Below are 25971 nucleotides of genomic sequence, written 5' to 3'. Positions count from 1 at the left end.
AGTTTGAACGTGGCATTGTGTGCATGCCCCCAGTGTAGACAAGTTCTCTGACCTCTTGTCTGCAATTGGCCCAACCAACATTCACCCAACCAACAACTCACCAATTATTCCACACAGCTCCTGGTCCAGGCCATGATACTGTCACGTCTGGACTACTGCAACTCCCTCCTGGCTGGCCTCCCAGCATCAGCCATCAGACCCCTTCAGCTCATCCAGAATGCAGCAGCACGTCTGGTTTACAACCTCCCTCGTGACTCCCACGTCACTCCCCTCCTCATCTCCCTCCACTGGCTACCAGTGCAAGCTCGCATTCGGTTTAAGACACTGGTGCTTGCTTTCCAAGCAGTCAAGGGGTCAGCTCCTGGTTATCTGCAGAAGATGATCAGACCCTACAAGCCGGCCAGATCGCTCCGATCGGCTACTACAGGGCGGCTGATTCCTCCCCCTACACGAGCAGCAACAAGGTCTCGACTCTTTGCAGTTCTGGCCCCACGATGGTGGAACGATCTTCCAGTGGAGGTCAGAACAGCAGAGTGTCTGAGCACCTTCAAACGGAAACTCAAGACGCACCTCTTCTCTGTGTACCTCTCTCCTCTTCCCTAAACCCCCTCCCATAACTATTTAAAAAAAAAAAAAAAAAAAAAAAAAAAAAAAAAATTTTGTTCAGACTATCTTGTTTCTCCTTATTGTATGCATCATAGTAAAGGCTTTTTATCTACATGTTGTTCAATGGACTTAAGCGGACTTGATCCTGAGTTTGGTTACTCTGTTGTAAGTCGCTCTGGATAAGAGCGTCAGCTAAATACCTATAATGTAATGTAATGTAACATTAGTTTGGTGAAATCGTCTGATAATCTTGGGAGGGTTTCAAGCTATGGTTTGGTATCTTCTTTCATTCATTGTTTTGTGACTGCAACTTGTTGATATCTGTAACATTTATTGTTTCTTAAGGTTGTTGTACCTTTATCTTTAGATTAGATGGTGATTATTTGTAACTTTATTATTTGTCTCTTCATTTTAATCTGGTTGTGATAGATGATACCTTTGATAATAATTAACAAATTAAATCAAGCAAATATATTTTACATGTTTATATTTAACTGTTGATACCACTTGTGTTCTGTATTCTGAGTGCTAAACATTAAAAAAGGGTGTTAGCGTTTAAAACTGCTGTATTCAGAAATTGTCATTTAAACACATTTTACTTAATCCTCACTTCCCTGACAATACGATTTTGATTGTGGCGATCATTAATTTTATTATTAGATATGCAGGGCTGCTTAACAGTGCTTATAGCTTTGTATATCATTGCACAGTGTAGTCTGTGGCCGGCTGCCTAGCATTACTGCAGCACAAATTGGCTGATGTCAGCCACGGAGGGAGCAACTATTGGCAGGGCTCACCCTGCCTCATGCTAGCGACTCATCTGATTGGCCAGGCAGCTGCAGTATTTCTGCGTGAAACTGAAATGTAGCAGAGTATAGAGTTCAGTGATGTGAATTAGCACATTAATGCCCACTATAGACTGTGGTGTGAATTAGCACGTTAACATCCACTGTAGTCTGTGATGTCAGTTAGCACGTTTTCGTCCTCTGAGACTGTGACATCGCCCCTTGTGAAACAATAAGAGTGTGATTACTTCCCATGGTGACCAGTCATATCTGCAGTCAAGATCCAGTCGTTTGATAGGGCCATTATGTGCTGTTCTTTGGGAGTCTTGGCCACAGTCAGGAATGCACTGAGAACTCAGCATCATACCACACCTGGGAACCCCAAACTTGCAATTAGAGCCTTATATAGATCCATAAGGGGAATATCACCTCACATTACCTATTGATTTTAGCATAGGTCCCAAACCCTGTTCCTGGAGAGCCACAGGGTGGGTGGGCTTTCAGTGTTACTCAGCATTTATTCGGTCTCTTATTGTACACTGCTTTGGATTAAAACTTCTGTCAAATAAATGTTGCATGTTACAATGTATGTAATGTCAGTAAACACAGCTGATTACACAGTTAACTCACCTCACCTGGTTAGTTGGGTCTGAACAGGTTGGTGATTATAGGGTGGAAATAAAACCATGTGGCTCCCCAGGACCAGGGTTGGGTGGTGAGAGGGGAGGAGGTGTATCATCAGGTAAATGCATAACGCATGCCCTGTATATTATGAACTTTCATTGACTGACATTCACACCAGCCTATTGTAACACTGCACCAGTTATGTACACAACACTAGTTACAGTGAAGACACAGTTGGGTCACAGAAAAGGGGTTCGCAAAGTAAATGGGCACGGTCTCTGAAAATTTGGGAATCTCTGATTTTGCAGGTGCGGTTGGTCATCAACGAGAAGGGCCTGCTGTGCGAGGAGAGGGACGTGAGCCTGCCAATGACAGAGCACAAGGAGCCGTGGTTCATGAGGCTGAACTTGGGTGAGGAGGTGCCTGTCCTCATCCACGGAGACACCATCGTCAGCGACTACAACCAGATCATTGAGTACCTGGAGTCCAACTTCGTGGGAGGTGTGTCCACGTTCAAACTCATCTGTCTCATGTCTTCTGATTTGGTCTTATTTTATTTCTGTAAAAGCAGGGTGCTCAGAGTTGGTTGTCATCAGTAAAGCCTACTGAAGGTCATGTCTGGAGCTCTTGTTGGAAATCAGGCTTTTATTTTCTTGCTTTTCTTGTTGCATTCTTTGAGGCAGTGAGTCTAATACACTGTATTATGTATGTGACAAGGAGTATTAATATTGTGAGGTGAGCGTGTCTCCAATTTTTAAACTCCAGAATTTAATACTTAATACTACTTGACACTACTACTACTACTACTACTACTACTACTACTAGTAATAACAATGTTATTCATCACAGCTTTACACACAGGTGCCTAAAGCATTAGGAGGTTATTTGTTTCATTTCCTGTAATAAAGGAAGAATCCCTGCTGCAGTTGTGTAAGCGCAGCATCCTCACGAGCTGCAGATTGAGAGGGGGCTTCCATGGGATTAGGAGTGTCACATGCTCGCAAGGAGAGAAAGTGCCTCCCCACCCCCCCCCCTCCCCCCCCCCCTCCTCGAGCTGTTCCACTGATGATTTTAACATTATCTGTGAAAAACTCTCTGAAAAAAATCTATTCAGAGATTCAAAAAACAGACAGAGAAATTACGATAGAGAGGGTAGTGGCCATTTTTAAAGGGGGGGAGGCAGTTTTGTGTTCCTCTAGGGACTTTACACATATGTGACTGTAAACATTATACTCTAATAGAGGTTTCTCTTTCACGCACGGCAACTTAAACACTGAATATATTTCCTTAATGGCTTAATTGGGCCAATTAAACCACTGCTCCTTGTTCAGAAATGGCTGTTTAAAGTGTTGTTTAATGAGTACTGTAGCTTTTTGGAGGGCTTCACTTCTCAGCCAGGATTGGGTAGGTTTGATCCAGATAGGCTTTGTATTGCACTGTTCTGCTGTAATACAGAATAGGGCTAGTATGGGATGTGTATAGCATGTGTAGTCACAGGCTGAGTGTGCTTAGTGTGAAATGTTGGAATTAACTAGTTGTATGTATTAAACAAACTGAAAAAAGAACAATCAGGATTTATCTGGTTAAAGTGTTGGCAATGTTGTCCCTCTGGCTTATTTATGAGTTTTGTTTTGTTGAACTTTGATTTGATTTTAGTTCATCATTGAGTGAACTTTCTAGAAGGTTCCATTCTGGAAGGTGCCATTTCATCACTTTTTATGGAGTGTGTAGAGAAGACCTATTGTCTTGCTTGCATTGTGATTCCTTGCTCTAATGCTGTTATATTATTTCACTGATGTAACAGTACATTGTGGGCTGTGTGTTGTCACAGCTTTAGTGCAGTGACATCATAATGCATGGACCCCTGCAGCTTCAGTGAGGGTTACTACGGTTAATTCGTCTGGAATGCCAGATTGTACAGACGGACTAAACGTTCAGTGCCTGTGATCCTTCTGTCCTCTCCACTTCTGAACTTGGTGTATTTGGCCACACTGAATAGTCATGTCAAGCGTCACATTGGAGTGTTTTGGCTTCAACTGTAGGGAGCTTAAAGCTTCAGTGCGAAGAATATAGAGCTGAGCATGCAGTAGGCCTATACAGTCCCAGCATGCACATCAAGCCTTTAGCAACAAACCGCAAATCAAATCTCATCAAGCCTCTTCTGACTTACAACAACACCTCATGTAGGTGCTTTTTAACCATTGGTTATGACCATTCCACGTAAGCGGGCCATGTAACAACGTTCAGTGGCATCAAGACATCTGCCCTACCAGCAAATACACCAGTACACCAAAACGCCTGCACTTAAAGGAGAACTCTGTGCTCACACATTAAAATTTGATGTTTTTTTTATGACGCGCATAAATTATTTACAAGCATGGTCGTGCATTTGGAACTGCTTCATCCTGTACGGCCCCAGCACTTCCTGCTCTTCCTCCTCCTCCTCCTCTTCCTCTTCTCCCGAGAGCTGGAGTTTTTCCTCAGCGCTCACTCAAAAATGCAAAACAGGAAGAAGAGCTGCACAATGTCCCGTGTACGGCAGCTGTGTGATGGCTGGAAATGAGGCGAGTGTATCAGTATGGGTTTTGTGCTGATGACGGCGACCGTTTCGTTGTACAGTGACTCAGCTGAAAGCGAGGCTCCACTAAAAACGAAACAAGATATTCTGCCCAAGGAGTCTGTCGGTACCTGAATGTGTATGAGTTTTGGTGCTAGCCTTGCTTTTGTAACTGTATTCACAGGGGGGAAAAAAACAACCTTTTTGTTTATGATGTCTCTTGTTTGTTTTTTTTTGTTAAAAAAGATTGGAGGTAAAGGGTCAGAGTGGAGAATTGTGGGACGTAGTCGGGAATGTGCAGGTGCATTTGTGCCAAACTATTTGCCCTTTAACCCTGGCATGGGGGTTGGGGGGGGGAGATTTTAGGCAGCCCTGGGATGGAGAACTCTGGGGACCCCTGGTGTAGCAGCGTGGGGTGACTGCACAGTGATGGTTAGCCTGTGGGGACAGTGGAGATTTGTCAGCGTTTCTACCTGGCCCACACGCCGCTGGCTTTCAGCTTCAAACTCGGTGGAGGAGACTCACGTGCCCTTTTATCTCCAGCATAACCCTCCCTCCATAACACAGAAAACCACTCCCCAACCCCCTCTGACAGCAACAGCGTCATCAGTATATAATCACAATGGATTCAGTCCTTTTTCAAGGCACAATGGATTAAGTCCTTTCCATTAAACAATGGATTGCGTTCTTTTCATGAAACAATGGATTCAATCCTTTTCATGAAAAATGGATTCAGTCCTTTTCATGAAACAATGGATTCAGTCCTTTTCATGAAACAATGGATTCAGTCCTTTTCATGAAACAATGGATTCAGTCCTTTTTCATGGAACAATGGATTCAGTCCTTTTCATGAAACAATGGACTCAGTCCTTTTCATGAAACAATGGATTCAGTCATCCATCATCCATCATCCCCAGACTTAATTGGCTAAATAAATGTTCTCTCCCTCTCCACCTTCGCTAATGTGTGGTGAGCGTTCTGGCGCAAATTGGCTGCCGTGCATCACCCAGGTGGGTGCTACACATTGGTGGTGGGTTAGGTGAGTTCCCCTTCACTATAAAGCACTTTGAGCATTTGGAAAAGTGCTATATAAATGTAATTAATAATAATAATAATAATAATAATAATAGTCCTTTTCATGCCACAATGGATTCAATCCTTTCTGTGGTACAATGGATTCGGTCCTTTTCATTGCACAGTGGATTCAGTCTTTTTCATGAAACAATGTATGCAGACCTCTAAGTTTAAGAAAGTAAAGGGAGGCTTGACTATGCAGTGAATTCATGTGACTCTGACATAGCCCATGTACAGTTTCAGAGATCCGCTTTTAAAGTATAACCATATTAGATATTACTTTGCTGGAGCAAGCTTCCTTCATAATGAAATTTACAAAACCACTTGAGCATAAATCAGGTCAAAACTTGGACAGGGTCTTCTTTTGTTTAAAGCTTTGTTAAATTTCCAAACCCACATTGAATATTTTCAGAAGATATAATAGATCTGTTATACATGCATTATATATATATATATGGTCTGAGATCTGGAAAAGGGTATTTTTGAAACATAATGTTGACATCTCCCTGAAAAAGGAATTAGGTTGAGTTATGTTTGAATGTGCTGAAGTTCTGTGTGGTGTACTGACTATATTACAGCTCTATGTGTGTGCGTGTGTGTGTGTGTGTGTGTGTGTGTATCTGTGTGTGTGTATGTGCGTGTATCTGCCTGTGTGTGTCTGTGTTTATGTGTGTGTATCTGCCTGTGTGTGTGTGCGTGTGTGTGTGTGTGTGTATCTGTGTGTGTATGTGCGTGTGCGTGTGCGTGTGTGTGTGTGTGTGTGTGTGTGTGTGTGGGTTTCAGATACGGTGGCCGCGCTGATCCCTGAGGCTGGGACTCCGCTCCATGCCCGGGTGGTGCAGTACCGGGAGCTGCTGGACGGGCTGCCCATGGACGCCTACACCCACGGCTGCATCCTGCACCCCGAGCTCACCGCCGACTCCATGATCCCAAAGTACGCCACCGCTGAAATACGTAGTAAGTGATGCCTGACTTCAGTGCCCTCCGGGGAAGACCAATCACTGCCCTGAGAAAAACACCTGCCTGGGGGGCTGTTTACAACAGATCAGGCGTCAGAGGTCAGGGGTCAGCTGTCAGGGTAAGCTTTTAGGAAGTCACACTGCAGGTCCTGTGTAGTAGACTATATTTTAGGAAGTCACACTGTCGATCCTGTGTAGTGTCAAGACTATATTTGCTTTTTCTGAGATTATCCACACATACAAGTTACATTATAAGAAGACATGACACCACTGAGTCCTTTAAAGCATACAGGCTTGGTGACATATATTCTGGAGAATAGCTCACCTGTGAAGCTGAAACATTCAAATTTAATTCATCTATGAATATGAATGAGGAGGCATCGCCAGGGACAATACCGTGGCACTACCGCCTCCTCATCAATATTGATATGTTTTAATATAGCACTGGAAACTCCTGTTACCAACCGGAAGCTCATTGTGCAGAAAGGGCAGGTTATTTGGTTGAATATTTGGTTACATAACCAGGAAGCTGTTTAGAGCAGGTCAAAGGTCATAGGTCAGGGTCAGGGTCAGGGATCAGCTGTGTGCGTGCAGTTTCAGGAAGTCATGCCATACCTTATCTTTGGTGTCAAAAACACATTCACTTTTTGGCAAAATTATCCAGACATGTAAATTATGTTTGAAGGAGGATAAAGGGCATGCTAGGCAGGATTTTAAACTTGAAAATATTATAATATGACCATGCTGAGGCTATAAAGATTGCCAGAGCATGATACACCTATCATGCTCTGGCAATCTTTGTCTTTATGCACTTTCACCGAGTTTGTGCACCTTTACCTGTATTTGTGTTCGAGATGTTTCTGGGCGTGGCACTCTTTTCTGTGTAGGCGGTGGTGAGTGTGGCTACAGAGCCTGTGGTTTGGGATCAGCTTTGTGGTTTGTTGCTATCTTGCTATAGGGGGCGACATAGCTCAGGAGGTAAGACCAATTGTCTGGCAATCGGAGGGTTGCCGGTTCAAACCCTGCCCTGGGCGTGTCGAAGTGTCCTTGACAAGACACCTAACCCTACCTACTGCTCTGGCGATGAGAGGCATCAATTGTAAGGCTTTGATAAACCATATAAGCAGTCCATTTACCATTTACCATGCTAGCTAGCTAGCTAGCCGTTTCAATGGCCCAGATACAGTGAAGCAAAAAGACAAGTCAACGGGGCTTGTTCAATATAGAGTTAACCTTGGAATTGCTTTTTCTCAGTGGCATTAGCTGAAATTCTCTAGGGGGTGAAAAGCGACACGGACACATTTTGACAAAATTCATAGCCTGCTAGATAGCTGGCAGCGGTGTACATTAGTGTACACGATACGCAGGCATACACTGTCTTTTTACACTAGTCTGTTTACACTGACTGTTTTACAAGCTTCTGTAATATAAATATTTCTCAAACGCACTAAACAGAAACTCAACCACATTGGCCCAGCTATCTTACTAGCACCACAGCAGTGCCCTTTAGAAAAGATTCTATTTAGCATTCTAGATTTAGCATTAGTTCAGCTCATCGGTCACCTGCACACAGCATTGGAACTCAGGGTGGACACAGGGTGACTTCTCAGTTTTGACCTCACGAAGATTCATAATCCAATTATGGCAAAATGACACCAAGTTATTAGCACGGGGTGCCATAGTCATCATTTAAGCAGTGGGCCAGCTCTCCATCAATCAATCCAACAGGGCTAGGCCTGCCAAAAACATCACAGGACATTCACACAGAGCCAGGGGAAGCCTCCTTGTGAGGTCACATTGACTATTCACTGCACGGTGTTTATTGAGGAAATGAGTGATATGTTTCTGTGGATTTTTTTACTTTCTCTCAAAGTGAGTTTGGAGCCGGGTTTTGCCAACCTATGCTAAACTCTACAACAGCTTTACAAGAAATGTATTGTGCTTCAAAATATATGTAAACACATAGCAGCTGGGTGGCAATTTTTGGTTTCATTGCCCAGGGTATAGGAGTTCAGTCCACATTTCATCACAATTTAGCAACCCTCACTGGTTGACCAGAGAATTTGACTAAGCCTCCTGAGCAGAGAAAGATTGGAAATAAGGTAAGAAATATTAAGTTGTAGTAAGAAAAAGTGTAGCATTCTTTCAAGGTGTGGATCAAAGTAATTTACTCAAAGTGAATGGTCAAAGTTTGCCAGGGCAGAGCACCTGCCACCTTTGCCCACCCCTGGATCCAGCCTTAGTCTGGATTTGATTCCAGATAATGAGGCCCGGACCAGGGCTTCTTCTGACCATGCCACCCAACCACCCGAGACTACAGATCAATATCCCAAGTGGATCACATTTTATTCAGGCCTTGAGGTTAAAAACAGAGCTGCAGCGATACACAAGATCTGCTAAGAATTAGTAACTGCATTAAAAGATTCACAGCCAACATTTTTGAACAAATGAAGCCAAAGACTTGGTAATACGTTATTTATTTATTTATTAATGTATATTTATTTATACAAGGGTAAATCCAACGCTGGCCCAGCTCAGTCTGATCTTCAGTGGCTTTGTGTCCTTCGGAGAAAAAGGGAAAATGAGTTTTTTAAAAAAAGAGAAGTGAAATGGGATGGAAGGTGGAAGACACAGAGAGTGAATAATTTAATCTGATTGCAGAGGGTTGTGCTGAAAGGCCTACTGAGGATCAGCATTCTACTAGTCTGACTCACAGGATATAGACTGTGGGTATAAGCCTGCCATTGGCCGACTATTTCAGTCGGAATTCTCCTCCCCTTCCGCTATCTGCCTGTCACCGTTTTTGCAAGGACACCGTCGCGGCATCCTGGGCTTAGCGCCGCCCAAGATAATTGTGATTGGTTTAAAGAAATACAAACAAGCCAGAGCGTTTTTTCCCCCTATACCACAATGATAATGGGTTGAGCCAGACCTTTCTCCAGCGCTGGCACAGTGCTGAAACAAAGTGTGGTCTGGCTATGCGAGACTAGCATTCTACTGATGACGGCAGTTTGCCACCAATGCCTCCCTCTTTGGAATGGAAAGTGCTAAGTGCGGATGTAGTTATAACAGAGATAAATGTGGTAAATGTTCGTAAAATAAGTAAATAGATGGTTGGAATAAAAATGAATACCTGCGCACTTAACACAGGTATTCGCCTCAAGTAAGCATTTCTTTATCGCTTTTTAATGGCACCCGTGCCCAGGGTGCAGGTATTCAGTTCAGTTTGCCTTGGTGTGGTGGTTTTTGGCTTTTGTTGAAACAACACAATCTGTCTGAGCGCAGAAAGTGTCCCCTGTGCCAAGAAGAGCACGGTCTCACAGCATGGAAGAGGATTATGCTTGGCGGAAGAAGTTTCTGGAAGCCTCTGCTGAGCCAGTGGCAGACAGGTCATTTGGTCCACACTTTTTAGACAGCAAATTGTGACAGATGTTTGGAGAAATTTTGGCAGGACAGCCACTCTTGGGAAGATTCACCACTGTTCTAAGTGTTCTCCATTTGGAGATAATGGCTGTCTCCATGCTTTGGTGGAATCCCAAAGCCTTAGGTATGAGTTTGCAACCCCTTGTAGACGGATATATTTCAACAACTAATTTTCTCATGTTTCTAATGTCTTCTGGAATTTTCTTTGATCGTGACATAGTTTGCATTGACTGCTTCACACTGATGGTAAGGAACAATATGAGTGAGGTTCAGATTTAACAGGGCTGGCTGCAATCAAGCCTGGCTATTTTGAATCTGCTGAATATAATTATTAATTCAGTTTGGTTAATTGGTTGAGTAACTAAGCACGCAATTACTTTTTAACATGAGAGATATGGGTGTTTGATAACTGTTTTCATTAAATAAATGAAATAATACTGTGTTTTATCTTTACTCAAGTATCCAGTATTACATTTTGTCTAAAGATCTGAAACCATTCAGTGTGACCAATATTACATTACATTACATTACAGGCATTTAGCAGACGCTCTTATCCAGAGCGACTTATACAACTTTTTACGTAGCATTTTACATTGTATCCATTTATATAGCTGGATATATACTGAAGCAATTCCGGTTAAGTACCTTGCTCAGGGACCGCAGTGTCCTTACCGGAATCGAACCTCGACTGTTACAACCCAGCTCTTACCCACTGTGCTACACTCCATCCTATATGTAATAATTGAGGATTTTTTTTGTATGTATGTAAAACTGTTACACCTGTGTAAGTGGCCTGGGCTAAGAGCTTGACCTAAATGTTTAAATGCAGTGGAACGTGGTCATGACGCACTCCATTCCCCTGGCCTCATGGCAAGTGGAAGTGACAGATCTGAGATCAGTCTGGTGCTGAGGTGGTGAGCCAGGTGTTCATGCTGAAATGCTGTCTGCCCCTGTCCCCAGGACACCTGGCCAACGCAGCGTCAGAGTTAATGAAGCTGGACCACGAGGAGCCTCAGCTCACAGAGCCATATCTCTCCAAACAGAAGAAACTCATGGTGAGGCCCAGAAATGTACTCCCCCCCACCCTCCTGCCAAATACAACCCCCACGACCACAATGCCAGTTAACTAATTATATGTGTGAATATATTAGCAATATGTATATTTCTTAAATTTACAATTATTTTGCTTTTTCAAATTTTCCATTTGCTTGCTACTACATATAGTCCCACTGATGCATCAGTATTTCTCAGTAATAACAATACCATAAATAACTTTATTTGTAGAATGCGTTTCCTACATAGCACACGAAGCACTTCACACAAAAGTATGGAAAATATAAAGAAATAACAGAATACAAACAAAAACAGTGAATATCAGTTTCTGTAATAGTGTGGTTTTAAAACAGTAGATTGGCTGTTAAGATATAATGTGAATGTTCTTTTCTCATATGGAGAACAGCAGTTGTGTCAACAAGAAAATTTTGTAAGTGGCTGCCAAGACAAATAAAAAGTAAAAAATTTAAGGATGTGAAACAGGGTACAACATTCTCCGTTCTGACTGGAGCGAAACCTCAAAAGCAGATGTAGCAAGTTTGTGAATTCAAATTCAGTCTGCTTGTTTACTGTCAGTTAGTTTTTTTTTTAAAGGTAAAAATTGTATTGGTCATCAGAACAGAAACGAAAAGTGATAGAGAAGTTTTCAGTGCCAGGGAAATAAGTTGGGACAGTGGGCGATTTTATTGCTCTCTATATCTGTGCAGATCGATGGCCAGCGTTGATGCCTAGGAGTTATGCTTTTTCAGTTTTATAAGCTCGTTGTTAATCACATTTTGAATGCTTCATCAGGCTGTCAGAGTGTTGCAGCAGGCATCACTCCAAGAAGGGCCCTTCTCTTGATGTATCTCAATTTCCCCTGAAAGTGAAAATAGTCATTTGACTGGTACTATGGCTGAGCAGCCCAATTATTGCGTAGGACACGGCCAACAGAATTCAAACTAAGGCCACCCGTGTTAGCTTGGCACCCTCAGATTTACCCAAAACGGAAAAAAGCGATGCTGGAGCTTTTAAGGAAAACACCCGCAGAAGGTATGTTGTGGTGAACCTGCCTGCTGGGAAGGGTGTCAGGATAATCCACTTCACCAAGAGACCTGGCGTTTTGTCATGGGGAAACATTACCCCACTGTGGGGTGGGATACCAGGGCTTGGTTCTCAAGCCCAGCTAGGAGGCCCTCTGTCTCCTTGAGATTCCACCATTAAGAACAGGGTTATTCAACTGTTAGGGATGTAGGTGATCTGAAGGGATGCACGGTCAGCTAACTGGCCCCAGTGTGGCCTAGTCAAAAGCTTGGCAAGGTAGAACTGCGGTAGGACTGACCCTGTGAGAGTAGAGAGACTTATTGTGAAACACATAATGTGAAACATATGCCTGGATTAAACTCTACATTTGTCCTCAAATTACAAATTACTTACAAATTAGTGCTGATTTTTGTTTGTTGGCAAAAATGGTTTTAGAAGTAAATTTTGATGACTGCTGTATCTGCCAAACTGTGTTTATTTGTAAGTGAAATTTAAGGAAAAAATTGATAGACTCCAGTTCCTAGTTAGAAACTGAGGAGCAATTTTTAGTCTAGGCATCCTGAATTTTGGTTGAATTGAATTTAGGGGAGGCTGAATTTTGGTTGAATATTTTGTAAGCCACCCAGTGAGGCAGATCTCTCATGGGATGAGACACTATATTTGACTACCTGAATATTCAACAGTCAGCAATTTGTTTAATCAGTGTTTGATTGCCAGTTCAGGTTCATGTGTAAAATGAATTTTAATGGTCTTTTATTCTTTGTATGAATATTCATAAATGAGAGCTTAAGCAAAAATAGAACTTTTATTGTGAACATTATGTATTACAGTTCTATTATTCATTTGTCTGCCTGGAAAAATGCTAGCGAATGCAAATGCCTTTGTAATGAGTCATCATTTACCCCAAAAATAACCACGCCTTCATATCGCACTTGGCTGGGGAGGGGGTTTGGGGGATGGGGAGGGGAAGAGACCGCAGGAGTGGAACGTTTATTTTAATGCGGGTTTTAGACGCCGCAGAGCATTTGACTGCGGAATGATTGGATAGGCGGGCGTGTCCCTGGGGCTCTCAGCGGGGGGAGTCTGTGGCCGATCCCAAGGACAGACGGACCCCGGGCGGGGGTCACATCTCACCCCTGCAGCAGTCAGCGCTGGCCGCTCTGCCAGCTCTCGGCTCCTTCCCCCACAAAGTTAAACTTCCCCCTGAGGCTGTGCCCTCTGACGCTCCGCAAAGGGCGTCTTCCTTTTAAAAGCCAACGGAAAGGCCTGCACAGACCTGCCTGTCATTCTATCTGTCCGTTTTCCTGTATGCAAATCTATCTATCTATCTATCTATCTATCTATCTATCTATCACTACCTACCTACCTACCTACCTACCTACCTACCTATCTATCTATCTATCTATCTATCTATCTATCTATCTCTCTATCTATCTAATATGCCCTGTGGATGTAGGGGAAATGGCAGTATGCCCTGTGGATGTAGGGGAAATGGCAGCAGGCTACCAAAATGCTAACAAAACAAGCAACAATGAAAAAACATTCCAAAAATTAACCTTAATAGCAACATTCTTACGTCACGCAAAATTATGTACAAAGCCTAACACACTGCAAATGCACGGCTTGCTAAATTCATACTGTTTTCAAGGTGCTGAACTGTAATACATGAGCGCAGCATTAACTTGTGTCTTTTTGCCATGCTCATTGGGCCTGACCGTTATCTGAAAGAGCAGGACTGTGCTATAATTAACACAAAAACGAGCGATCAATCTCAACAGACCACAGCTAGGCCCAAATCCTGGGTGCCAATTTGAAGAGAGTTCAAGACGGTTCTAGGTTCAAGGTCAGCTGTTCCAGTTTTTTTGCAACTCTATACAAGGTTTTTTTCCCCAGGGGAGACATTTCCACACACTATTTATAATACGAAGGTACGGATAAGTTGTGCTGTGTGTATGGGAAGACAGGGTAGATGCCCTCTTTAAATATGCATAGCTGTTGCCTGTTGTTTTGTCTCTAATAGTTGGCGTGCTGACACCTTGCAGATGCAGACCCAGGCATACTGCAGTCACAAAATTTTATGCACCTGAAATATACTTTATAAACATACTTATAAAATGCAAGCACCAGGAGTATATTTACGGCAGGGCACCCAGGCTGCCAGCTGAACAGCTCAGACCTTAAGATTTATCATGCTCTGGAAGAATCTACTTTCTTTAAATCCGGCAGCAGAACCCGAAGAGGGATTTCGCTTCCTTTCCGGTTTTGACGGCAAACCTTACAAAAAACTGTTTGTTAGTGTCATGCCCTGACTTACTGAAATGGACCTCGGGCCTGTTTGATATTGACAGTATTTCAGCCCGGTAATATACAGGCTATTCTGAGCGCTTGTGTCGGGCCCTGACATCGTTCCACATCGATCCGCTTGTCAGCCCAGAAGCAGCTGTCATGGCGACAGTCCTTGGGCGCAGATATAGCTGTCTCTGACCGTGCCTGTAAAAGCCTCGCTCCGGTCATCCCTCAACACCAGGTCAAGGAGGGCTCCTGAGCCACTCACTGTGAGTATAGTCCCTGTAGTCGCAGGTTTGAGCCTCAGCCTGAGCTATGTTAGACAATATCTAGTCTGTAGAAAATCAGAGTGCTAATTTAGTCAGGAAAATGGCGAGCATTGTTGGTCTGAGTGGCCTGTTCTTGCCATTATGTTGTTATGTTACGTTATGGCTTTGGGCTTGGTTGGAGGTAGGGTGGGTTTCAGTAGGCTGGGGTTCCTCAGGTTTCTGGGGTTGTGGATGTTTTAGTTCTTCCCAATGATGTGTGCTGCCAAGCTGAGTATCCGCTGTCATCAGTGAGAGATTTGCTTCTCCCCCAATAGCTGGTGCTAGCTCTATCCTGTGGTACCGCGTGCAAAACTCACTGGTTGGACAGTGCACTGTAGAAGTGCACCCGTGTAAGCTGTAGTGATCCTGTGGACTGCTAACTTAAAATTCGGAGAGAAAAGGACAGACCTAATAAATCTGAGGTAGTGGGTGTGTTAAAAAGAAGGCTGACATTAGACAAGGCATTTCTGCTGTCAGGCCAAGATCCTGGACCACGACAACGTGAACTACCTGAAGAAGATCCTCGGGGAGCTGTCTATGGTACTGGATCAGGTGGAGGCCGAGCTGGAGAAACGGAAGCTGGAATATCAAGGTTGGTTTTGTGTACGTGTGTGTGGTGTGGTATCTTCTTTGCTCTGTAATGCTGTGGTGCAGTCAAACAATTTCACACTGGTTTTGTGTCTATTTTCTTTTTTTTTTTTTTGTAACTGTAATTTGATACTATTACTGGGGGCATTGGTGGCCCAGTGGTAGAGCTCCTGCCTGCCACGCCGGCGGCCCGGATTTGTATCCCAGCCAATGCCCCAAAAACCCAGCCACCGGGGATGCGCAAGTCAGTGCATTCTCAGTGCCGGTCCCAAGCCCGGATAAATGGGAGGGTTGCATCAGGAAGGGCATCAGGCGTAAAAACATATGCCAACTTAAATATGGGGATCAGGATGTGATCCGCTGTGGCGACCCCGAACGGGAACAGCCGAAAGAAGAAGAAGAAGAAGAATAATTTGATACTATTACTGAACTGCTGCTGATCTGTGCCCACATTCCCAGTTACCCCAAAATATTCAGGCTTTAATCGAGAAACCAAGGAGTAAATAAAATGGCTTTTTAGCAATTTATTTCAGAATTACATTCACATGCCAGATTTTATCTATGCACCTACAAGAATAGTTGAACTAATGCCTTTAATGGAACTAGAGTCTTAAGAGAGACTCTCACTTTTCTTATCTTCCTCTGTTCGGCAGGTCAAAAGTGTGAGCTGTGGCTTTGCGGACCCGATTTTACCTTAGCCGACGTTTGTCTCGGGGCAACGTTGCACCGGCTCAAATTCCTGGGACTATCCAAGAAATACTGGGAGGACGGGAACCGGCCCAACTTGTGCTCCTTTTTTGAGCGCGCGCAGAAGCGCTACGCCTTCCGCAAAGTCCTGGGAGACATCCACACCACGCTGCTGTCGGCCGTCCTGCCCAACGCCTTCCGGATGGTGAAGAAAAAGCCCCCCTCTTTCTTCGGGGCGTCCTTCCTCATGGGGTCTCTAGGCGGGATGGGGTACTTCGCCTACTGGTATTTAAAAAAGAAATACATGTAGTGATGGCCCTCCTCTAGTGTTCGGTGTCCGTGTATGTGCGTGATGTTTCAAAATTTTCCGTAACAATGTTTTACGATGCAAGCGACAAAATACGAAGTAAAAGTACATATAAAGACACTGTTACCTGGGCAAACAAATCAAGAATAAGAACATTCCGTAGTAAGGAATTTGTCACAGCATCTATTTTTGGTTCTCTTTTTCCCCCCTTTCGTCCGGTGAATTAATGCCTTCATTGTTTAATTCTCGGTTCACCTCATGTTGGCTTCTTAATTTATCGGCTGCTAGGGTTCCCATAGTTTCGAGGGAATGCATTAGGTCGCTCTCTCAACCGTTTATTAATTCCAAGCGTCGCAAAACACGGTTTTGCTGTCTGTGGAGGTTTTTGATGCCTGGCGAGAATGACAGCTCTTTACAGCGCCATCCCTTTTGCTCCAAAGTGGAGCTGTTTTCATTTTTAATAGCATAAGAACACATCTGCTGTTTTTATTTCTTAGTATATTATGATTTAGGAATTCACCTCTAGCTCTGAAATGTCATTTCTCCTCTAGCCAATCACTTGGGCTTTCCACTGAAGCCAGGCGATCAAACATATCACCGTGTCTTTATAACACTTTTTTCTGGCCGCCAGATAGTACTGCCAGGACACAACTAAGACTGTGATGTATAGATGGAATCTCTCATAAAAGACCTTTTAGAACACTGCATGTGTGATGTAACAGTGCAACACGAGCGCACACAGTATTCATCTGTAGAATGTTATATAAATTTTAAAAACTGCAAAATGAATTTTATTTATTTTCATTTTCCAGCTTCAGTGGAGGGGCGTGGAGGCCTGAAACCAGGCCGAACCAGACATAGCCAGCCAGTGGAGTCTAAATAAGCCAGGCAGGAAGGGGACGCGGAATATCACAGGAAAGAGAAAACGCAGCATGCTTTCAGATAAGAGCGAGTTGGCAGATTGTTATGGCACTTTTCAAGAAAGTTCATAATACCCACTTAAGATGCATTGGTGTAGTGTTATGTAGTGTTGATAGGGAGTATAACGGAGGCCCACGTGCATTGCATTATATTGGGATCAGGATTGTGCGGCGCATTTGCTAATGGGGATCAATAAGAGAAAGCAAACGCTGGACAGCAGCAGTTGCAACTTCCTTCTGCAGTCCTACAGTGGGCAGTTTTTTTTAAATAGCCTACTGCTGCTGTGAGAAGATAACACCTTGCACCTTGCCCCTCATGGGTTACCTACCCCGCCCACCAACCCTGCATCTTCTGCTGGTATGATAGTCAAAAACAGGGTCCTTCTTATATAACTTCCTGTTCACACTTTGCTATTTCAGCCTTGGGAGACACAGAAAGAGACAAAGAGGTTCCATATTCACGAACCTGCTCAGGAAAGAAGTGCTGATACAGGATCAGGTTTCCTCTGACCGTATCCGGTCCTTATCCATAATGAGTAACACAGCTAAACTGATCTCAACTCAGCACTCCTACTCCGAGAAGCTTTATAGATAGAGCTCCGGCCTTTGTTTATTATTTTAAGTTATAACATGTTTTGTGGAAGGGTAGCGCAGTTCTCCCGCAATTCCTGGCCTGCTCTCAGCAAAAACCCTATAAACCTCTTATTGCGCGCTGTAGGTTCTTATGGCTATTGACGTCTTTGTCATTCTTAGCTCGGACCCGTTAGCACGCGCGCGGATTAGCCTCGCGAAATCTCAAACGTGAAAATTTCAAGATTAAAAATTAATAGGATTTTCCACGTAATGGCTTCGCAATGTAGTATGAAATATTTTCTTACGGTTTCATAAAATGGGCTGTGCGATACTACGTCCCTCTAAATGATTTAAACTCTTGTTTCCGAAACATCATTGATATAACTGTCCGTTTGAAGAAAGCACCTGTTTGGAATTTGAGCTTGATAGGTTACGGCACAGCATGATTCCACGAAAATACGTAGGGAGCGGCGGTAGAGAGAAGAATTTAAGATAATTTGCTTTCACTGCCTCTTTAATCCCGAGTATTTATAAAGTTTTTATTTTATTTTAAAAGACAATCAACCAAAGACAGTGACCAATAATATGATTTATACTAGTATAATATTCACCAAATCCCTGAAACAATAGAAAGAAATCTGATAGATAATTGTCCAAATTTCCTAGTTACCATAACGTAGTTTTAAACATAGCCACGTTATACACATTCTGACCAAATCTTGCTTTCTTAGTATTTATTTACCAGCGTTATGCTCTATAGAATCTGGAAGTATCAGAAAACATATAACAAAAAAGTAAAACTCACAAAATTTTTTTACACCTAAGGCTATGGACAAAATGCATTGCAGTTTGACTGACAAATAATTTGAATGGCAAATAATGAAAAACATGTCTTGCTTTTATACAAATGATACTATATTTAAACATGAGTATAATTTTGGGTAAGAGAAATATGTATGCATACAGGGAACTGTAGACCATATGCTGAACGTCAGAGATCAGTCTCAGTTTTTGTAGGAAATACTTTCTATGGAGGATCCAATGAAAGAGCTGCATAAAGCCTTGATGAGCATTATGCAATCTTTCATTAACTCCTATGGTGACTGACATGGAATCAAGGGTGTGCTGTGTTGCCAGCCATATAACATGGTTGTGACATCACCATAGCTTCAAATCGAATGCCACCCTAATGACATATATGATGCAGATGGTGACTTAACACACCGTAAGCCAGTCTATGTGTATTGGTATACCTTTGGATGAATGCGCAGTGTTTATGCAAGTATACAGTAGCGCTCACGTCTGAGTCTGACGCGTATCTGAAACTGTTACCCAAGTAAGTAACCCTTTACGACAACTTTGAACCTGATTGCCTGTCATACATGATACTTGTTTGTAAAAACAGACAACTGTCCGTATGACAATTTTGGTAAACGGTGGCTCAGGCTAATCTTCACTAGAGCTTAAAAATGGAGTCTACTTTTGAGCCCTGCGAAAGGTAGGAAAAGGATCACAGACGCACAATGTACAAATATTCATGTCTAAGTGTGCGTTGTCTGTGTTGCTTATGTTATCAATATTACTTTCTTATAGAGGGGGATCCCAGAATTGCTGCAGCAACATTAGCATCAATGTACATTATGACACCACAGAGGCGTTGAGGTCCGGTTGTTTCATAAGAAGCCAATGTCAGAAATACTTTTGTCCTATATACTACTGACAATGAGCACGGTATAACCACGAGTACATTGTTTCACTCGAGCCAAAACCTAAATCCCTTTTACCGAGCTGTCAAATACCAGGCCTGTATTTCAAGGCTTAGACAAATCTCACAAGCAAGTAAACAACCACTTCTTGGAAAATGAAATCCTAGTTGTTCTATGTGGCTACTATACTTTACAATAGTATTTTTTTAATTTGTATTTTTTATTTTTATATTTATAAATATGCATTTATTTACGGTGCTTTTATGATGTTTGTTCATAAGCCTTAATTTGTTCAGTTGCCATCAATAATAATAAAATAAAAATTAAAAATGTTAAACAGATGTTTCTGTACAAGCTTTTTTTCTGCAGTAGTTTCAACTGGCATTCTTCAGCAAGTAAATGCAGGTAAAAGATCAACAATGCATCAACCTAAAAATATGTTCCAAGTTAAGGCATTGTTAATGAGGCATATATGTTTATATGTAGTCTCACCTTATGAGGTCATACAGGCATATGACCACTATTTTGTCATATTCACTCAGTGACCACTTCATTAAGTACACCTGCTCATTAACACAAATAGCCTGCTCCTCCAAACAGTGACTCATGTGGATGAAGCTCAGTATATAAAGCATGCAGACACGGTGAAGACATTTAGCTGTTGTTTGACCAGACATTACCATGACCATAGCATGACCTAAGCAACTTTGACCATGGCAATTTTGACCAGAAAACCATGCCAGCTTCCAGCTGTCAGCAAAGAACAGGAAAATGAGGCTATAGTGGGCACTTGATCACCAAAACTGAAAGATTGAAGATCAGAAAACATTGCCTGGTCTGATGAATTCTAATTTCTGCTGTGATCTGTCTTTTCACCTGCCCCCTTCATTTCCTCCTCTTTTTTTAAAAAAAAGGTTATTCTTCGGGTCATATCTGCAAAGTTGACAGCGGTTGCATAAATGCAAGATTATGCATTTTTTAAAAATGAGCCAAAACTCAGGGAAAAATACAGGGATTTTCTCCCTGACTACAACACATTTCAGACTAACATGCTTTTATCAGGGCTGTATTAATACATTCAGTCATATATGCATTGTATGAATCAAATTTTTCAACCATTTAACTGTATAAAAAAGTTTTTTGAATATCATAAATACACTTCAAGTAGCCGTTAAATGTTATCCCGTGCTGGCGTTTGGCCAGATCTCTCTTGCAATAGAGATTTTAAATCTCAATGAGGCTTTTACATAGACAAATAAAGGATTTAAAAACGGCTGAATCAAGAGTGCCCAAAGAAAACTGAAAATTGTTAGTTCATTTTAAGAGTACTTTTAACCCGTGCAAGATTTTAAATCATTCTCAAGATCCCAGATACTAGGTTTTCATAACTTCTCTCAAACACCGACTAGCAGTTTATCATTGGAAAGACACTGACAAGAACTCTGGATATTTAAAGCATTTATTTGTCCCCATTACACCACCTGATTGCATCAAGTTTAATAACTGTAGTAGACAACTACTATGAAATATTAGTGCCAGAACAGAATGATCCATGTATATTCATATAAGACCTACACAATCTATAACTACACAAGAATGAAAGGAACAGAAATTATAAACCAAACAGCCCCAGAGGAGTGAATGGATTGGGTCGTTTGGTCATGTTCAAATAGGACCGAGTGATTCTGACCATGGCCAGTCTGACTCAAGCTCTTTGATTACCTAAACTGACATCCATGACCGCATTCATATTTTCAATTCAAGAGAACGGTTTTATATGGTACAATTGTTTTGACTTAGTTGGACTGTTTGGGATTCTCCATAGCACATTATTTTCAATAGTCTATTTCCCGCAAATTTGGAATGCCCAGATGTATTGGTAGGACTGTGCACCTGACATTTCTTCTGGGTGCATGCTAGCATGCATGACCTCCGAAAAACCTGCAATCAGCCACAGCTAATTTTCATGCTACAGTTGACTAGCTGGCCTGCCAAACTGGTGGCACCTGGGATGGTGTTACCGATGCAGCTGCTGCAGGCAGACAGAAGCAGCCAATTACGGAGTGATGAGGCTGGGGACATCAGACCGAACCCTCCTGGCCTTGACGGCTCTACAGGCAAGAACGCTTTACCATGCGGGACCCCACCCCTGCCCTCTCAGTCCCTACAGTAGGGGCGTGGCACTATGCAAAAAGCAAGAGCCCCGTCTGGACGAGCAACTTCGGAGACCCTCCTGTTACTCCCTGTGAACCATAAAAAAAGTGACCCTAATCCAAACATTCCTCCAGCGGTTAACAGTTTAATAGGTAGCGCTGCAAACAAGTTCAGTTCAGTCAACATTATGAATGCGACATTGTTTTGAGAAACACCTGCTTGGTAACATCAGCTTAGACTGTACTAGGCGTCTGTACATCAACATTTAAAACAAAAAACAGGCTGATTGCTTACACAGATGTGATCAGCCTCTTTGGTTCTGTAAAATGTATGCCACAAATGACAAAATTGGTTTATTAAAACATTCACTCTTGCCTAAACAAATATTCTGATTAAAAAAATGAATGTACTACAGTAAGCTTGCGCATAACCACCTCCCACATAAGGTTAACAGACAGCCCCACTTTAATGTAAATGTCCAGTTCTAATAGAGATTGGCAGCTTGTGCTCATGCAGTATATTAATGGTACGGCCAAACTTGCAGTGCATAAAAGCGAACAAGCTGCTAAACAAAGATAAGGTCAATGAACTTTTCAAATTTCAGAATTACGATGAACTCTATTTCTGAACAAGGAATTAATTCACTTGTAACTATATTGCGACAGCACAGCCTTGCTTATTCATTGCGTCTCATGTGGGCCAATTCTGAAACATTTCCACACGTTAAATGAATTTGATAATTTTTTTTGTCCAATGTTATGGCCATTTTTATGTTGAAAGACTAACATTTCAAACTGTAACCAGGGAGACCAAATATTTTGGTCATAATGAATTCATTTTTGCATGTTCACATTTTGAAATTGTGCCAGCTGCCATACTCGTTTTAATTTTTACCAGTTTATCAGAGGCCAGTTATGCTGTACACATCAGGGGTGCCCAACCCCGCTCCTGCAGATCTACCGTCCTCCAGGTTTTCGTTTTGACCCAAATCTGTCGCTCCTGTTTATACTGCTTAGCAGCTCAACGAGATCTCTAGCTGTTGAATGAAATGTGGTTTGTTAGGGTTGGAGCGAAAACCTACAGGACGGTGGATCTCCAGGAACAGGGTTGGGGCGGGCCTGCTGTACATTAATAAGAGTTTACTGCACATTATTTAATATTCTGCCCCACTGGAGGAAAGGCACAATGTTGCCGTGTGCACATATGGGAAACACTGGAGATTATCTTTTAGGTCTTGAATTCTACTGACATGATATGGGCACAGGTCAAACCGTACTTAAATATTAAGGATGTTAAGTGAACGCTAGTGCTTTCATATTAAATATTCCAATGTCATTTCCCATATACATAAATAGTAACTAGCTTTAAATATCTACACGCTGTTTTTATTGCAACCCTCTTACAGTACCGGGATAAACTGCCAGACAAAATGTCCAGTGTTCAAGGCGACAATGACAAAAAAATAAAATCAACGTGACCGTCAACCACCAAAGCACATACCACGCATAGCACTGATCTCAGATTACCCACACAAAGTCATTTTAAGTACGGCAGCTGACGGCCGCAGCCACACTGGACGTTGGGACTGAAAACCAATCCCCTGGTCCTAAACGACCTTTGAGGGAATGAAGGAAGAGGGGGCAAGCAAGAGAGGAAAAATCTTAAAAAAGAAAGCGGTCAAGCTGGACCCTATGCAGGAAGTTAGAGTCAGTGTTTTCGCAGTGTAGTGCAGTCAGATTCCGCCACCAGCGATATGGGACTCGGTGCGTCGCGCAGGTCACACTCGGTCTAAGCTTGTCTCTTGCCCTGTGTCTGAAGTGGAGGGAGGCCCGGGGAGAGGGGTTTGGTGTACCACACTCGGTACGTGAGGTACCACCCCAGGACCGCGCAGGAGGTCCCCAGAAGCTTGTGAGACATGTCGTGGAAGTAGACGGAGGTGCACGCGAACATCCATATCCACAGCGCCACGATGGCGTTGAGCGCCACGTAGAGCGCGTCCAGGGCCGCGCCCGCGTACGCCGGGCCCCGCCAGCCGGAGCCCTTCAGCTGGACCATGGGGGCCATCTCCTCGGCGATCACCAGGGCGGAGTACGCCAGGATGAAGCAGTGGCCGGAGATGTCGTAGCCGTCCCAGGCGAGGCCGGCTCTCCTGCAGTCGGCCTTGGAGGTGAACTCGAGGCGCACTTCCTCCAGGGCTCGGGACTCGTAGCAGGCGCCCGTGTAGTCCTCGATGAAGAAGAAGGAGTGCGTGCAGGCGTACCACACCCCCGTCGCCACCGCCAGCGAGCAGAGCCGCCGCAGGACGAACGTCAGCCCTCGGTCGTGAGCGTTGGAGAGGGTGATGAAAGGAAAGAGGAGGAGAAGAGTCCAACCCCAGGAAACTTTCACAAAATATCTGAGAAAAAACACACACACACACTCAGTGATTACCAGCATTAATCTGTCAGCTTGCCGTATGAGTTTGAGTCTAGCTGGCTAGTTAAAACCTTTAACTCCAGGATTCCTAAACTGGGCTACTCTGTATAAATGGAAAATAAATATTCTTGAGGAACATTTTGTTTGTTTTGTATTTACATATTTTATCAGTTACTTCACACTTTCAGAATAAATTAACCTGATATGGTTTACAGATTCTTGACAACAAGATCAGGAATATTTTATCATGCTCACATTTTTAATACATAGACCTACAATTATATGTATATTATATGAGTATCTAGCCTAACCAGTCTAATGTACAGATTCCTAGTGGAATCATATTAAAACGTACTTCCATAGTGTGATGCAATGAAAGTGACACTGTCGCAACGTGGTTAATGATAGTGAGTGCTGAATGGGGATTCTTAGCCACAATTAATTTCTGAATCACTGATTTAAGTTCCGTAAACAAGAGACGTACGTTCAGCGAGCTAATGTTATCAAGGCTACTGTAGGTATTTTCTGCAAATCTGCAAAGGCAACTCGTAAAACGCTAACGTCACTCATCTGTGTAGGAAAGAAACGAACGTTAGCCATAAAGCTAATGTTAACGCACTGAAGCGCACAACACCGGGTCGACTATTACGACAGTAATTTGCGTGCCCAAGATGTTAATTTAGCGAGTTACCTCAAATCTTGACATGGCTAAATTAGCTGGCTAACTACCTTGACGTTTGCCGTCCATTGATAGCTAACTTAGCACGCTATTTAGCTACTTACACATTCAGAACATTCCGGCTGTTACTGAAATAGGTCTCCGGAATTAACTGCATATCCTTCACGATGGATCCCACCACTGAAATTACGAGGAATAGCCACGGAAAATTCTGGCGAATGTTCGTTTTCCTCCAAAAGGACACCAGGTTCATCACCAAACTATCCATCGCTGCCATGTTTCCAACTACTAGTTAATGTCAAATCTGTACGGGGGATTGCCATTGAGACACCAAGCAAGATGATTGGATAAAATATGACACGTTCACCAAGTGGCCAATGGGGAAGGCTCGTTCTTGTTGAGATGGCGTCGACTCATTTTTCAACAAATAGCCAACGCGTTCCACAATTATTGGTGTAAATTATCTAGATGAGTTTTGAAGCCAGTTGACTAATAGTTCTTGTTCTAGAATCGCGCGAAAGGCAGAAACGTAATCGTGTGCACCTGTTACGTCACAACTTGCCACCTGTTTAGCAGATTTATTGAAAATGTTGCTTTAATCTTGGTCTTTATCTGCGGGGTACCGCCAGGAATATCAGGTCCCACGAAACGATGACGCATTGGGACCCAGCGCCCCAGGCCACCCCACCCCTGCATAGTTACTGTTAGCAAACCTACTGAACCTAATAATCGACCCATTCAACACTTTAAATAACTACCATTGCAGGCTCACAGCTTTCATGTAGAAAATAAGTTATCAATCATATGTTCTAATATCCTATGTTCTAATAATCTGATGTTCTAATATGATAATGGAACTACTGGTTATCAGTACAAGAGTTGACTGGTGTGTTGTTACTTGTGGTAAAACTTACTGTCACAAGGCAATGTATTTTCCAAATAAACCTAAACATTATGCATAAAAAGAATATTGATTGTGTATATATAAACATCACACAAAAAGTAGGAATATCTTTAAAATCTCTTTAAAATTAGAAATCAAATAATTCAGGGTTTTACCCCGGTCTATGTGTGCACATAGGTGCAGTGTGTTTTAGACCAATGGTACCCAACCTTGGTCCTGGGGACCCCCTGTGTACGCTGCTATAATAATAATAATAACAACAACAATAATAATAATATACTACTATAAGCACAATGTGAATATAGAATTGTTATTATTCATGTGATGCAGAGCTATTTCT

General features: G+C 42.7%; 2 protein-coding genes across 2 annotated transcripts in view; one reads left to right on the top strand and one right to left on the bottom strand.

Moving 5' to 3' along the window:
• gdap1l1 (ganglioside induced differentiation associated protein 1-like 1) overlaps window positions 1-19816 on the top strand; it is a 31368-nt gene extending 11552 nt beyond the window's left edge. Inside the window, exons 2-6 of the mRNA XM_064299482.1 lie at window positions 2324-2516; window positions 6430-6603; window positions 10989-11083; window positions 15176-15290; window positions 15940-19816. Of these exons, the coding sequence (XP_064155552.1) occupies window positions 2324-2516; window positions 6430-6603; window positions 10989-11083; window positions 15176-15290; window positions 15940-16283 (921 nt within the window). The 3' untranslated portion in view covers window positions 16284-19816. The remainder of the gene's footprint in view (window positions 1-2323; window positions 2517-6429; window positions 6604-10988; window positions 11084-15175; window positions 15291-15939) is intronic.
• A 2864-nt stretch (window positions 19817-22680) lies between these two features.
• On the bottom strand, window positions 22681-25051 carry fitm2 (fat storage inducing transmembrane protein 2). Its single transcript, XM_064299484.1, has 2 exons — window positions 24832-25051; window positions 22681-24028 (listed from the first exon to the last, which is right to left on the bottom strand). The coding sequence occupies exons 1-2, from the start codon at window positions 25002-25004 to the stop codon at window positions 23422-23424; spliced, it is 780 nt and encodes a 259-aa protein (XP_064155554.1). The 5' UTR covers window positions 25005-25051; the 3' UTR covers window positions 22681-23421.
• Between the last annotated feature and the right edge of the window lie 920 nt (window positions 25052-25971).

The sequence above is a fragment of the Anguilla rostrata genome, chromosome 11 (genome assembly GCF_018555375.3).
Source record: "Anguilla rostrata isolate EN2019 chromosome 11, ASM1855537v3, whole genome shotgun sequence".
Taxonomy (NCBI): domain Eukaryota; kingdom Metazoa; phylum Chordata; class Actinopteri; order Anguilliformes; family Anguillidae; genus Anguilla; species Anguilla rostrata.
Note: the sequence above shows the minus strand (reverse complement) of the source record. Positions and strands in the feature narration are given on the sequence as shown.